The 16,508-nt window shown below is 40.6% G+C and overlaps 1 protein-coding gene across 1 annotated transcript in view; it reads left to right on the top strand.

The window, feature by feature from the left end:
* LOC102141439 (5-hydroxytryptamine receptor 5B) overlaps positions 1 to 16,187 on the top strand; it is a 40,902-nt gene extending 24,715 nt beyond the window's left edge. The window contains 1 exon segment of the mRNA XM_005572959.4: positions 15,736 to 16,187. Coding sequence (XP_005573016.3) covers positions 15,736 to 16,071 — 336 coding nt within the window. The 3' untranslated portion in view covers positions 16,072 to 16,187.
* The last annotated feature ends 321 nt before the right edge of the window (positions 16,188 to 16,508 follow it).

The raw sequence follows: 16,508 nt of genomic DNA, 5'->3' as shown, positions 1-16,508 counted from the left end.
CCTCCTTCTTTCTGATTTTTTTCTATTTCTATTTCTTCTTCCTAAGACATTTATCTGACAACATCAGAGGATTGAAGATTTGTAGATTTTTTCCTGTGGCAGCTGGCATTTTTTAGAGGGGTGGGAAGAGATGGGTGCCATGAAGTTGACCTTTACTGAGGGCCTACTCTGTACCACTGTCTCCTTCAGTCCTTACAATGAGCCTGTGATAGAGGTAAGGTTCTTCCTGGTAGGAGATTAGAGATGGGGACCCAGCTTGGAGGTGGAGCTAATCTTTAATGTGCTCTGAGCCTTGGTTTCCTCCTTCCTTCCTTACGTGGTTGCTGTTATAACTGAGTAGGACCATGTATGGAGCCACCTAGCCAAGTGCTAGACATATGTCAAGTACTATGAAGGGTCTGAGATTTTACCCTGCCTGCAGGCTAACAGGTGAGCCTTCCATTGCTGGATGGTGGCAGAAGACATGAGGCTCTTGGGTTGGAATTGAAAGACTTTATTACACAGTGTGAGCCTCAGCTATGGATCAGTTCCCCTTTCATTCAAAGTCCCACAGGAGTGATGTGGATGGTTCTGACGGATTTGCATCACAGAAGAGAACTCCTAGATTAGGGAACCCGAATCTCTTTTGCCTGCTGTTGGACAGTAAACAAGCCTTCCTTCTGTTCTTATTTTTTGTATTATTATATTACATATTTCTTACATTATAAAAGAAGCCTGAATCTTTTATAATGGGTTGCAAGCAAGTTTAGCCTCTCTTCCACTGGGAGATAGTGTCTCTATCTTCCAGAGCTGTTTGCTCTACAAACATCCTTGAAAAACTGGTTTATAACAAAGGCTGCTAGAATCTTTGCTAGCAAAATGTGCAGGAATGCAAGAAACTCGCAAGACAATTGTCTCCCCTAGTATTTCTTTATTCAATAGATGTTTATTGAGTATTTACTGTATACCGTATATCACACCAGGTGCTAGGGATTCTTCAGTGGACAGAACACTCAAGGTCCCTACCCTTGTAGAGTGTTGGTCATGACACAATATTCTGAATGACTTCTTCAAATTCATGCCCTGCTATCAGAGTACTTATGGGAATAGTGGGACAGAATATTTAAAATTGAGACCTCATGAGAAATTTCAGTACATTGTCCCTATGCATACAGTAGGTGATCAATCCAGGTCTGAGCATTTGTTGTCTGACAGATTTGATTCCTAGTTAATGTTGAATGGAAAAGCCCTAGACTCTATAAAGACATTTAGGTGAGCTTATCTTTTAGGTCATGTTTTAGCATGGCAGAAAGAAACCCTGTGGTCCTGGAATCACAGAAACTGGACAGGTACCTTGGTTCTACCTTTCCCTGCATGTGCGGCATTGTTTATAGTGTTCCCTCTCTCCAGCCTCTGTATTCAGAGCATCCCTGCTTGTACAACAGGACCAGAAAGTGCCAGGTAGTACTGGTTGTGTGGATTCAACCATTCGTATTCTCACCTTCCCAATGAGCGGATTCTAAATCCAGGGTCAGAGGCCTCTTGAGCATGAGTGGTCATCAGACAGGTGTGCAGAGGGGCATTGAGGGCCAAAGGCTGAGGAGAGACAAGAGGAAAGAGGGACACTCTGGGTGCCCCCAGAGCTGGTTGCTAGAAGCCCCAGAAATTGCCTGAGGAGCCACAGATGCTCATTCTGCAAGCTCCCCAACATAAATATGACCCTTAAAATAGATTCCATAGGGACCCATTCAGATCAATCACTTTTACTCAAAGATGCAGAGTAACATGTAGGGGTTAAGAGTGTGGACTCTCCTTCAAATGACACAAGTTTCACTTTCAGCTCTAACAATAAGCAACTGTGTGACTTCGGACAATGGTATCTAACCTTTCATAGTGGTTTCTCAGCTGTGAAGTGGGGATGATAATATAATCCCTTAAGGGTCTGGTGTGAGGAAGAATGAAAGTCATCCATTGCAGGGATGTAGCACAGTGTCTGTTTCATAGCAGTTTCCCAGGAGTTATACTGCTTCTTGTTCATTTCTGTTGGGTTTCCTAAGAGACATTACCCATTGAACTGAAAAAACCAAGTTAGTCGTCACCTAGCAAAAAAAAAAAACAAAAAACAAAAAAAAACAAACACACAAAAATAATAATCACCCACAGTTGGCTCGTTTTCTTTGAAGCTGTTTCTGGAAAGATTCCATTGCCTTCCAGCATCACTCTGCCCAGATTGTACCAGGCTCAGGCTGAAAAGCTGTGAACACAGGTCTTCTAGCAAACAGACATCTTGACGGACCACAGGTGGACCCTGCTCAGTGCTACAGTGGTAGAGCCCAGTGTGTTCTTTTTTTTTTTTTTTTTTTTTTTTTTTTTTTTTTTTGAGACGGAGTCTCAGGCTGTTGCCCAGGCTGGAGTGCAGTGGCGCGATCTCGGCTCACTGCAAGCTCCGCCTCCCGGGTTCCCGCCATTCTCCTGCCTCAGCCTCCTGACTAGCTGGGACTACAGGCGCCCGCCACCGCGCCCGGCTAATTTTTTGTATTTTTAGTAGAGACGGGGTTTCACTGTGGTCTCGATCTCCTGACCTTGTGATCCGCCCGCCTCGGCCTCCCAAAGTGCTGGGATTACAGGGAGCCCAGTGTGTTTTAAATGAACTTTAATCAGACTTGCCTTTTCTGTTTCTCTTCCCCCAGGATTTCTTTGAACTGAACTTACCCCATCAATTTCCTTACTCTAATAGCTTAACCAGGATTTGGAATTTCATTACACAGTGGAGGAACTCAAGTGCCTGGAAGGTCATTTAAGTCAGCAGAAAAACGGCTGGAAAAGTGCCCATTAATGAGCTTAGTGGGAGAAAAATAACAACAAAATTACCTTCCACTTCCTCTCATGCTCTGATGATGTTTTTTCTCTCCTAACAAGGGACTGCTAAATATTCATGGGCTGATTTCAGGATGCCACGTTTTGTCATTCAGACTTCCTCTGGTGACTAGATGAGAGTCTACAAGAATGTGGATGTGTCAGTATTACCTCTTGTAAATGGAAAAGGTGACGTGCAGCTCCCACTGTCTGGGGACTGGGAAACCTTGGAATGGGTCATTAAAGGGGGTCTCTGGCTGGCAGGCCAGTTCTCAGCTGCCTCTTCAGAGAGTATGTGTTTGCCATCCCAGATGAGGGGGATACTGTTTGTTCTCTTTCCCTCCAAGTGGCAGGTGGGAAGGATGCTGGATGTATAGTGGCAAAAGAAAGGACTTTCTGTCCTCATCTCCATGATCTGTTTTCGAACTGGCTGAATGATTTTCCAAATTGTAGGGTAAACGCATCTGATACAGTAACTTAAGCATGCCCATAGAATGACCCTGTATGGCAGATGCACCTGAATGTGTTTTGAGCTAGGGAGTCCAGCAGTAGCCAACCTGCAGATTTGTTCCTTGTCTCTGAGGGACAGCTGAACCCCTGTCCCATCGCATCCTGTGGGACATGGGCCATACAGGGGATTCAGGCCCTGAGTTTTGGGTTACATGAAGGTTTCCAGGTGGAGGTTGTTAAGAGGAGGGTGTTAAGTGAAAATGCAATATAAACTACATGCTGTTTGCAAGAGGTTGCAGTTTTCTTGTCCAGCTCGCCTCTGAAGGCAAGATAGTTCTCCTGCCCAGCCCACCACCACCGGACTCTCTCCCCTGTATGTAAGCCCTTGATAAAACCCCATGTCTCGTTTGCTGGCTGTTGGTCTCTTCTTCAGTCTCTTGAACCTCGTGCCTTCCCAACTGAAGTCAATAAGGGTTCAGCACAACACAAATAGATCCAGGGAGTGCTGGGGGGAGTAGTAGAAGATGCAGAATCTGAAGGTAGCATTGAGAACGAGGAGTCTTGAGCTTGTGAAAGCCAGGACACCAGAGCCCCTTGCACTCACTTAGCTTTGGCCACCCTGATGCAGGTGAGAGGAGGCAAGTGTGTCAGCCATGAACAAGGTCAAGTGCCCACAGCTGAGTGGTCATCCTGATAGTTGCTTCCAGTTGTGCCTCAGAAAAGCTAGACACAGTCATTGCTGGGAGGCTCTGTGTTTGTACGGGCAGAGTACCTGAGGCCATCCCTGGCAGCATTCCGAGGAGGAAGAGAAATACAGATGCAGGTCACTCTGCTGCAACAATACATCATTAGTCATAGATATTTGCTGGGCACCCACTGGGTGCCAGTGCTGTTGCCAGGTAGGTAATATACTAGGAAGACACTGCCTTTTTTCAGCTTGACCTGGGATGGGAGAGCCAGACATCAGGCAAATAGTCACACAAATCACTGCAAAAGAAGAAAAAAGCCGGGCACGGTGGCTCACACCTGTAATTCCAGTACTTTGGGAGGCCAAGGCGGGTGGATCACGAGGTCAGGAGATTGAGACCATCCTGGCAAACACTGTGAAACCCCGTCTCTACTAAAAATACAAAAACAATTAGCCGGGCGTGGTGGTGGGTGCCTGTAGTCCCAGCTACTCGGGGGGGCTGAGGCAGGAGAATGGTGTGAACCCGGGGGACGGAGCTTGCAGTGAGTGGAGATCAGGCAACCGCACTCCAGCCTGGGCAACAGAGCTAGACTCCGCCTCAAAAAAAAAAAAAAGGCAAACATGGCACCAAACAGGGAGCCATGGTTGACTTTGGAGGATCAGGGAAGATGGCTCTGGGAGGACTGGTGGTCTTTAACCTGAGACCGAAAAGGTAAACAGGAGTTAACCAACAAGTGGAGGTGAAAGGTGTGGAGAGTAATGCCTGAGGCTCCTTAATTGGAAGGTAGTTATGATCACAAAGGCATTTACAGTCAGTTTTCTTTTTATAAAGCTGGACAGTGTAGAATTATCACCTAATTTAAACTGAATCTGTTTACCACAGTGATTATACAATCTCTTGCAATATTCATGTTTACAGACTGTCTGTCTAGCTGTAACCTTTTTGAGGGGCAAGATGAGGTTTGTTCTATTAGTGGTCCTAGTCCCAGCCTCAAGCCCACTCCATATGTACAGAATAGGTGAATACATATGCCAGGCAGTAGTGCTGGGCCCAGTCAGGCATTCTCAATTCATTGGCAGGACATCCTTAGCTGGGGAGAGGATTTTCATCACCCAGCATTGCAGCTGGAGAAACGGGCTCAGAAAGGGAGACGAGCTTTCCCTGTGGTGCTGGGACTCCAGCCTGGGTCTGACACCAAGGCTCCCGCTCTTACTCGCCCCCCTTCCTGTTTATATCATATTATTTGAGGTCATGGGGACCATCATTCTCTCTCCTTGACGAATCTTTGGATATTATTTTAACCTACAGTTTCAGTAACCTTTTCACCTAACATTGTTTGATGGGTTATGGTATAAATGCCTTTTGAATGAAGTTGGAGGAGAGGTTCTGGACAAGACTGGAGTAACCTCCCATTACTTTAATCATACAGTATTATAGTTTGTCTATGGCCATACCACCCTGAATGCATCTGAGCTCATGATAAGTACTATATTTTACTTATTTACTTAAATTAATAAAGTTAATTTTTTATAGAAGTTTTAGGTTCCCAGCAAAATTGAATGGAAAGTAAAAAGAGAGTTGCCATATACTCCCCACCTCCACACACATACAACCTCCCCCACCATCAACATCCCACACCATAGCAGCGCATTTGTTAAAATTGACAAACCCACATTGACAGTGACGATAATTATCATGAAAAGTCCATAGTTTACATGAGTGTTCACTCTTTGTGTTCACATTCTGTAGGTTTGGACAAATGTATAACGATATGTATCCACCACTGTAGTATCCTACAGAGTAGTTTTTCTGCCCTAAAAATCCTTTATGCTTTGCTTACTCATCCCAACCACTAGCAACCACTGACTCTTTATTGTCTCCGTTGTTTTGCCTTTTCCAGAATGCCATATAATTGGAATAATACAGTATGTACCCTTTTCAGATTTGCTTTTCTTTTTACTGAGTAATATGTAGTTTTCTCATTGCCTTCCCATGGCTTGATAGCTCTTTTCTGTTTGACACTGAATAATATTTCACTGTCTGGATGTACCACAGTTTATCCATCCACTTACTGAAGGGCATCTTGGTTGCTTCCATATGTTTTGGCAATTACAAATAAAGCTGCACTGCCATAAACGTCTGTGTGCAGGTTTTTGTGTGGATATTGTTTTCAATTCCTTTGGGTAAATACCAAGGGTCATGATTGCTGCATTGTATGGTAAGAGTATGCTGAGTTTTGTAAGAAGTCACAAAAGAGTCTTCCAAGGTGGCTGTACCATTTTCCATTCCCACCAGCAATAAATGAGGGTTCCTGTTGCTCCACATCCTCACCAGTGTTTGGTGCCGTCAGCATTCTGGATTTTGACTATTCTAGTAGGTGTGTAGTGGTATCTCACTGTTTTAGTTTGCTGTTTCCCTGATGACATATGCTGTGGAACACCTTTTCAAATGTTTTTATGCCATCTGTATATCTTCTTTGAGGTGTCTATTAAGGTTTCTGGCCCATTTTTTAAATGGGTTGTTCATACTCATTGAATTTTAAGAGTTCTTTGTGTATTTTGGATAACAGTATTTTATCTGATAAGTCTTTTGCAAATATTTTCTCCTAGACTGCGGCTTATCTTTCGATCCTCTTGTCAGTGTCTTTTACAGAGCAGATTTTTGTTGTTGTTTTTGATGAAGTCTAGCATGTCAATTCTTTCTTTACTGGATTGCGCCTTTAGTATTGCATCTGAGAAGTCATCACCAAACCCAAGGTCATCTAATTTTTTTTTCCTATGCTATCTTTTAGGAGTTTCATAGATTCACATTTTACATTTAGCCTATGACCATTTGCAGTTAATTTTTGTGAAGGGTGTAAGGTCTAGTTCTAGATTAATTTTTCTTTTCCTATGAATATCTAGTTGTTAAAGCACTATTTGTTGAGCAGACGATCTTTTCTCTATTGTTTATTGCCTTTCCTCCTTCATCAAAGGTCAGTTGACTGTATTTATGTGGGTCTATTTCTGGGCTCTCATTTCTGTTCTATTGATCTATTGTCACTATTTTTTCACCAATGCCACCGTCTTACTTGCTGAAGCTTTATAGTATGTCCTCAAGTCAAGTAGTATTAATCCTCCAAAATTCTTTTCCTTCAATATTGTGTTGGCTATTCTAGGTCTTTTGCTTCTCCACATAAACTTTAGAATTAGTTTGTCAATATCCACAAAATAACTTCCTGAAGTTTTGATCAGAACTGCATTGAATCAAATTGGAAAGAACTCACATCTTGACATGATTGAGTCTTCCCATCCATGAACAAGAATATCTCAGTTTATGTGGTTCTTTGATTTATTTCATTAGAGTCTTACAGTTTTTTTCATACAGATCTTCTACATATATTTTTTCTTTTTTTTTAATTTATTTTTTATTATTATTATACTTTAAGTTCTAGGGTACATGTGCATAACGTGCAGGTTTGTTACATGTGTATACTTGTGCCATGTTGCTGTGCTGTACCCATCAACTCGTCAGCACCCATCAACTCGTCATTTACATCAGGTATAACTCCCAATGCAATCCCTCCCCCCTCCCCCCTCCCCATTATAGGCCCCGGTGTGTGATGTTCCCCTTCCCGAGTCCAAGTGATCTCATTGTTCAGTTCCCACCTATGAGTGAGAACATGCGGTGTTTGGTTTTCTGTTCTTGTGATAGTTTGCTAAGAATGATGGTTTCCAGCTGCATCCATGTCCCTACAAAGGACACAAACTCATCCTTTTTTATGGCTGCATAGTATTCCATGGTGTATATGTGCCACATTTTCTTGAAAAGAGAGAAGAATCAAATAGACGCAATAAAAAATGATAAAGGGGATATCACCACCAACCCCACAGAAATACAAACTACCATCAGAGAATACTATAAACACCTCTACGCAAATAAACTAGAAAATCTAGAAGAAATGGGTAATTTCCTGGACACTTACACTCTTCCAAGACTAAACCAGGAAGAAGTTGAATCCCTGAATAGACAAATAGCAGGCTCTGAAATTGAGGCAATAATTAATAGCCTACCAACCAAAAAAAGTCCAGGACCAGATGGATTCACAGCTGAATTCTACCAGAGGTACAAGGAGGAGCTGGTACCATTCCTTCTGAAACTATTCCAATCAATAGAAAAAGAGGGAATCCTCCCTAACTCATTTTATCAGGCCAACATCATCCTGATACCAAAGCCTGGCAGAGACACAACAAAAAAAGAGAATTTTAGACCAATATCCCTGATGAACATCGATGCAAAAATCCTCAATAAAATACTGGCAAACCAGTCAGCAGCACATCAAAAAGCTTATCCACCATGATCAAGTGGGCTTCATCCCTGGGATGCAAGGCTGGTTCAACATTCGCAAATCAATAAACATAATCCAGCATATAAACAGAACCAAAGACAAGAACCACATGATTATCTCAATAGATGCAGAAAAGGCTTTTGACAAAATTCAACAGCCTTCATGCTAAAAACACTCAATAAATTCGGTATTGATGGAACGTACCTCAAAATAATAAGAGCTATTTATGACAAACCCACAGCCAATATCATACTGAATGGGCAAAAACTGGAAAAATTCCCTTTGAAAACTGGCACAAGACAGGGATGCCCTCTCTCACCACTCCTATTCAACATAGTGTTGGAAGTTCTGGCTAGGGCAATCAGGCAAGAGAAAGAAATCAAGCGTATTCAGTTAGGAAAAGAAGAAGTCAAATTGTCCCTCTTTGCAGATGACATGATTGTATATTTAGAAAATCCCATTGTCTCAGCCCAAAATCTCCTTAAGCTGATAAGCAAGTTCAGCAAAGTCTCAGGATACAAAATTAATGTGCAAAAATCACTAGCATTCTTATACACCAGTAACAGACAAACAGAGAGCCAAATCAGGAATGAACTTCCATTCACAATTGCTCAAAAGAGAATAAAATACCTAGGAATCCAACTGACAAGGGATGTTAAGGACCTCTTCAAGGAGAACTACAAACCACTGCTCAGTGAAATCAAAGAGGACACAAACAAATGGAAGAACATACCATGCTCATGGATAGGAAGAATCAATATTGTGAAAATGGCCATACTGCCAAAGGTTATTTATAGATTCAATGCCATCCCCATCAAGCTACCAATGAGTTTCTTCACAGAATTGGAAAAAACTGCTTTAAGGTTCATATGGAACCAAAAAAGAGCCTGCATTGCCAAGACAATCCTAAGTCAAAAGAACAAAGCTGGAGGCATCACGCTACCTGACTTCAAACTATACTACAAGGCTACGGTAACCAAAACAGCATGGCACTGGTACCAAAACAGAGATATAGACCAATGGAACAGAACAGAGTCCTCAGAAATAATACCACACATCTACAGCCATCTGATCTTTGACAAACCTGAGAGAAACAAGAAATGGGGAAAGGATTCCCTATTTAATAAATGGTGCTGGGAAAATTGGCTAGCCATAAGTAGAAATCTGAAACTGGATCCTTTCCTTACTCCTTATGCAAAAATTAATTCAGGATGGATTAGAGACTTAAATGTTAGACCTAATATCATAAAAACCCTAGAGGAAAACCTAGGTAGTACCATTCAGGACATAGACATGGGCAAAGACTTCATGTCTAAAACACCAAAAGCAATGGCAGCAAAAGCCAAAATTGACAAATGGGATCTAATTAAACTAAAGAGCTTCTGCACAGCAAAAGAAACTACCATCAGAGTGAACAGGCAACCTACAGAATGGGAGAAAATTTTTGCAATCTACTCATCTGACAAAGGGCTAGTATCCAGAACCTACAAAGAACTCAAACAAATTTACAAGAAAAAAAACAAACAACCCCAACAAAAAGTGGGCAAAGGATATGAACAGACATTTCTCAAAAGAAGACATTCATACACCCAACAGACACATGAAAAAATGCTCATCATCACTGGCCATCAGAGAAATGCAAATCAAAACCACAATGAGATACCATCTCACACCAGTTAGAATGGCGATCATTAGAAAGTCAGGAAACAACAGGTGCTGGAGAGGATGTGGAGAAATAGGAACACTTTTACACTGTTGGTGGGATTGTAAACTAGTTCAACCATTATGGAAAACAGTATGGCGATTTCTCAAGGATCTAGAACTAGATGTACCATATGACCCAGCCATCCCATTACTGGGTATATACCCAAAGGATTATAAATTATGCTGCTATAAAGATCTTCTACATATTTTGTTAGATTTATGCCTATTTCATTTTTCAGATGCTAATGTAAATGGCATCATTTTTACTTGTGCATTGTTAGTATACAAGAAAATGTTCAATTTTTTTTTTGTATTAACTCTGTATCCGGCAATCCTGCTATAATCACTTATTATAATAGTTCCAAGGGTGTTTTTTTTTTTGGTTGATTCTTTCAGATTTTCTACATAGATAATCATGTGATCTGTGAGAAAAAGGCAGTTTTATTTCTTCCTTCCCAATCTGTACACTTTTTATTTCCTTTTCTTGTCTTATTGCATTAGTTAGGACTTTTGAATATGATCCTGAAAAGCAGTGGTGAGGAGGGACATCCCTGCCTATCCCTGACCTCAGTGAGAAGCTTTGAGTTTCTCATCATTAAGTGTGATGGCAGCTGTAGATTTTTTGGTAGATATTCCGTATCAAGTTGATGAAGTCCCCCTACCTCTATTCCTACTTAAGAGTTTTTTTTTTTTTTTTTTTTTTTTTAAATCATGAGTAGGTGTTGGATTTTGTAAAAATGTTGTTTTTGTATCTATTACTATTATACATTTTTTTCTTTTTTAGCCTATTAATGTGCCAGATTATATTAATTGATTTTTGAATGTTGAACAAGAATTGCATACCTAGGATAAATTCCACTTGATTGTGGTGTATAATTTTCTTTTTGTACATTGTTGGATTAATTTGGTAATATTTGTTGAGAATTTTTGTATCCATGTTCATGAGATACTGATCTGTAGTTTTACTGTCCTTGGCTGATTTGGGTATTAGGATAATGTTGCCCCACAGAATGTGTTAGAAAGTATTCCCTTCAGTTTGTATTTCCTGAAAGAGATTGTTGAGAATTGGTATAATTTCTTCCTTAAAATGTTTAACGGAGTTTTCCAGTGAATCAATCTGGGCTTGGTGTTCTCTGTTTTGAAAGGTTATTAATTATTAATTCACTATATTTAGTAGCTATGGGCCTATTCAGATTTTCTATTTCTTCTTGTGTGAGTTTTGGCGGCTTATGTCTCTCAAGCTTGTGTCTTTGAAGGGATTGGTCCATTTAATCTACGTTATCAAATTTGTGAGCATAGAGTTGTTCACAGCAATCCATTGTCTTTTTTTTTTTTTTTTTTTTTTTTTTTTTTTTAATCCCGAGATGGAGTCTTGCTCTGTCACCCAGGCTGGAGTGCAGTGGCATGATCTCAGCTCACTGCAACCTCTACCTCCTGGGTTCAAATGATTCTCCTGTCTCAGCCTCCTGAGTAGCTGGGATTACAGGCACACGCCACCACAGCCAGCTAATTTTTGTATTTTTAGTAGAGATGGGGCTTCACCATGTTGGCCAGACTGGTCTCGAACTCCTGACCTTGTGATCCACCTGCCTTGGCCTCCCAAAGTGTTGGGATTACAGGCTTGAGCCACCATGCCCAGCCTCCTTTGTCCATTTAATGTCCATGGGATCTATAGTGTTATCTCCTCTTTCATTTCTGGTATTATAATTTGGTAGATTTTTTCTTAGCCTGGCTAGAGTTTATTAATTTTATTTATTTATTCAAAGAACCTGCTTTTGGTTTCATTGGTCTTCTCTATGGATTTCCTGTTTTCACACGTTGATTTCTGCTCTAATTTTTATTTTTCTTCTGCTTGTTTTGGATTTAATTTGCCCTTTTTTTCATCAGTTTCCTCAGGTGAAAGCTTAGATTGATGATTTTAGATGTTTGTTCTAATATATATATAAATATATAAAGTGTTATAAATTTTCATCTAAGTACTATTTTGCAGCATCACACAAATTTTGATGTTTGTTTTCATTTTCATTTACTTGAAAATATTTTAAAATTTTCATCAATTTTTTTCTTTGACCCATGTGCTATTTCAAAGTGATTTTTAAGTTTCCAAGTATTTGAGGATTTTCTATTCTTTTTGTGAAAGAAAGAAAGAAAAAAAGCCAGACTTTGTATGCTTTCTCTTCTTTTAAATTTGTTAAAGTGTGTTTTATGGCCAAATGTGGTCTGCCTTGGTGAATGTTCTAGGTGAGCTTGAGAGGAATGTATAATCTACTGTTGTAGGCTGTGTAGTCTATAGATGTCAATTATATTACGTGACTGATGGTGTTGTTGAGTTCAACTATGTCTTTAATGATTTTCTACCTGCTCTATTTGTCCATTTATCATACAGAAGTGTTGAAGTCTCCAACTATAATAATGAAGTCATCTGTTCCTTCTTGCAGTTCTATCAGTTTTTGCCTCATATATTTTGGTTCTGTTTTTAAGCACATACACATTAAAAATTGTTATGTCTTCTTGGAGTACTGACTTTATCATTGTGTAATGTTCCCCTCTGTCTCTGATAACTTTCTTTGCTTTGAAGTTTGCTCTGCCTGAAATGAAATTAGCTACTCCCTCTTTCTTTTGATTAGTGTTAGCATGGTATATCTTTTTCCATCCCTTTACATTTAATCTATATGTGTCTTTATGTTTAAAGTGGGTTTCTTGTAGACAACATATAGTTATCTTGTTTTATGATCCACTATGACAATCTCTTTTAGTTGGTGCCTTTAGACCAATGATGTTTGGGGTGATTACTGACATAAATAAATATTTACCATTTTTGTTACTGTTTCCTATTTGTTGTCTTTTTTCTTTGTTCCTATTTTTCTCTTGCACTCTTTTTCTGCCCCTTGTAGGTTTCTTGTTTGTTTGTTTATTTTGTTATGTTGTCCAGGCTGTTCTCAAACTCTTGAGCCTGAAGCAATCCTCCTGCCTCAGCCTCCTGAGTAGCTGGGATTATAGGTCTGTGCCACTGTGTACAGCTCTGCCCTTTATAGTTTTAATTGAGAATATTATTTCATTTCTCTCTCCTTTTTTAGCATATTAGTTACACTTCTTCACTTTTTTTTTAGTGGTTGACCCTTCAGTTTGCAATACACATTTACAACTAATCCAGGTCCATTTTCAAATAACACTATATTATTTCATGGGTAGAACACATACCTCATAATAACACAATAATTCTAATCCCTCACTCCCATTTCTTGTATCTTGCTATCATTCATTTCACTTACATATAGTTTACATAAGTGTGTTTGTGTGTGTATGTATATATATATCTTCAAATACATTGTTGCTATTATTTTTTGAACTTGTTAGATCAAATAAGAAAAATAAAAGTTTTTATTCTATCTTTACTTATTAATTATCTGATGCTCTTCCTTTCTTTACACAAATCTGAGTTTCTGATATATAATTTTCCTTTTCTGAAGAACTTCCTTTAACACTTCTTCCAAGGCAGGTCTACTGGCAACAAATTCCCTCGATTTTTGTCTGATAAATGTTTTTTTTTTTTTTCTCCTTCATTTTTAAAGGATAATTTTCCAAGATATAGAATTCTAGGTTGGTGGATTTTTTTTCTCTCAATGCTTTAAACATTTTACTTCACACTCTTCTTGCTTGTATGGTTTCTGAAGAGAAGCTGGATGTAATGGATATCTTTGCTATCTATAGGTTTTCCCTTTGGCTTCTTCCAAGATTTTTGTCTTTATTTTTGCTTTTCTCAAGTTTAAATATGACATGCCTAGGTGTCTGTATTTTATATCCGTTATTTATTCTTCTTTAACCTCCTTGGGTCTGTGGCTTGGTGTCTGATATTAACTAGGGGACATTCTCAGTCATCATTGCTTCAAATACTGCTTATATTCCTTTTGTTCTCCTTCTGGTATTCTCATTAAGTGTATTTACAACTTTTGTAGTTGTCTCACCACTCTGGACTATTCTATTTTTATACATCTTTTTTTTCTATTTGTGTTTTGGTTTCAAAAGTTTCTAATGTCATATCCTGAAGTTCAGAGATTCCTTCCTCATCTGTGCCCAGTCTACTAATGAACCTATGAAAGGGAAACTTCATTTCTGTTGGTGTTTTGATATCTAACATTTAAAAAATTCTTTTTTTAGAATTTCAATTTCTTTGCTTTACATTACTCATCTTTCTTGCATGTTGTCTTCTTTTTATTTTAAAGCTGTTATTAATCATAGTTTTATTTGTCTGATAATTCTCACATCATAGCCATCTATGACTGGTTTCATGCTTGTTCAGTCTTTTCAAACTGTGTTGTTTGCCTTTTAGTGTGCTTTGTAATTTTTTTGTTGAAAGGTAGACATGATGCACTGGGTAAAAGGAACTGTGGTAGATGGACCTTTAGTTAATATGGTGGTGAGGTATGGGAGAAGGGGAAGTGTTCTGTAGTCCTGTGATTAGGTCTCAGTTGTTTTTTAGCCTGTGTGCCTGGACTGTAAACTTCACTAGTGCTTCTCAGTCCTACTTCCCCCTTAGGTGGGGCAGGATGGCTACAGGGGACTGGAGGTGGGTATTTCCCTTCCTCCAGGTAGACTGGGCTCTGATAAAAGCCCTCAGGTTAGGCTCTGGTAAGTTAATCTCATGAGGATAGGCCCTATTAAGAACAGAATGGTTGGCCGGGCGCGGTGGCTCACGCCTGTAATCCCTGCACTTTGGGAGGCTGAGGCGAGCGGATCACGAGGTCAGGAGATGGAGACCATCCTGGCTAACACGGTGAAACCCCGTCTCTACTAAAATACAAAAAATTAGCCGGGCGCGGTGGCGGGCGCCTGTAGTCCCAGCTACTCGGGAGGCTGAGGCAGGAGAATGGCGCGAACCCGGGAGGCGGAGCTTGCAGTGAGCCAAGATGGTGCCACTGCACTCCAGCCTGGGGGACAGAGTGAAGACTCCGCCTCTAAAAAAAAAAAAAAAAAAAAAAAAAAGAACAGAATAGTTTGGCATATTCAAAATGGATTCCTTTCCCTTCCCCTTGCCAAAAGCACAAGGTGATTTTTCTCCAGTATTTACTGTGAGGACTTGATAGAGACCCTGGAAACAATAAAACATAAAAATGTACACCTCTACCCTCTACCCCACTCCATGACTAAGTCTTCCTGGATTTTTTAACTGTCAGATTTTTTCCACACTGAGCCTCCGGCAATTTGTCAGTTTAGAGCTTACGTTTTCTTACTGGTTCCTGCAGAAGTTTCTGGTTGTGGGTTTTTGCTCTGGTAAGTGGTGATGCTCTATATTCACCTGACCATTTTTGGAGCAGCATTTAGCCCTGTGATCTCACTTCTCTGACAAGTCTAAGAGGAGTTGTTGTCTTTCTGGTTTGTTCAGCTTCTTCCTTGTTTTTCTGTTTTATTTTTTAATTCCATTATTTTCTTTTTTTTTCTTTTCTTTTCTTTTTTTTTTTTGAGACGGAGTCTCGCTCTGTCGCCCAGGCTGGAGTGCAGTGGCTGGATCTCAGCTCACTGCAAGCTCCGCCTCCCGGGTTCACGCCATTCTCTTGCCTCAGCCTCCCGAGTAGCTGGGACTACAGGCGCCCGCCACCTCGCCCGGCTAGTTTTTTGTATTTTTTAGTAGAGAGGGGGTTTCACCGTGTTAGCCAGGATGGTCTCGATCTCCTGACCTCGTGATCCGCCCCTCTCGGCCTCCCAAAGTGCTGGGATTTTCTTTGTTGCAAGGTAAAGGAAGCACCTGATGAGGCCGAAATGGTGTTCACGGCACATTGCAGAGCAACGGTGGCCTTCCAGGCGAGCGGAGACTCCTGGCGGGAGCAGAAGGAGAAGCGAGCAACCATGATGGTGGGAATTCTGATTGGCGTGTTTGTGCTGTGCTGGATCCCCTTCTTCCTGACGGAGCTCATCAGTCCACTCTGTGCCTGCAGCCTGCCCTCCATTTGGAAAAGCATATTTCTGTGGCTTGGCTACTCCAATTCTTTCTTCAACCCCCTAATTTACACAGCTTTTAACAGGAACTACAACAATGCCTTCAAGAGCCTCTTTACTAAGCAGAGATGAACACAGGGATTAGAGAGACGTGGGTAGATTGTAAGGAGGAAGGAAACTTGGACTTTTTCATCAGTGATCTGAGATCCTTCCCTCCACAGCTGAGTGCTAATGCTGTCTTGAGAGTTATACCATTGGACTTGGACTGTAGAAGCAGCAGCGCCAAGGCTCTCAAGAAAGACAGCATAGGTCTGGCAGATGTTGTAACTATGCCTTCTTCCCATGTGCATGGCAGACATTGCCAATTGGTCATGGCTTGGCTCCCCACTGAGCAGGAACCTGGTCTCAGAATCCTTTCCAGGACAGCACTCTAGGCAGCTACTGTTGATTATTTAAAATTAACGCAAGAGTTGAAGCTGATTTGCTTTTCTTTTGTCAATAGTATATTCCTCAGAGGGCTATTCTCAGCACATGGCCCCAGTGGTGTGTTTGGTGGCCCACTCAGAAGA

This window comes from Macaca fascicularis, chromosome 12 (genome assembly GCF_037993035.2).
Source record: "Macaca fascicularis isolate 582-1 chromosome 12, T2T-MFA8v1.1".
In the NCBI taxonomy this organism is placed as follows: domain Eukaryota; kingdom Metazoa; phylum Chordata; class Mammalia; order Primates; family Cercopithecidae; genus Macaca; species Macaca fascicularis.
The sequence above is the reverse complement of the archived record's forward strand: the minus strand, read 5'-3'. Positions and strand labels throughout refer to the sequence as shown.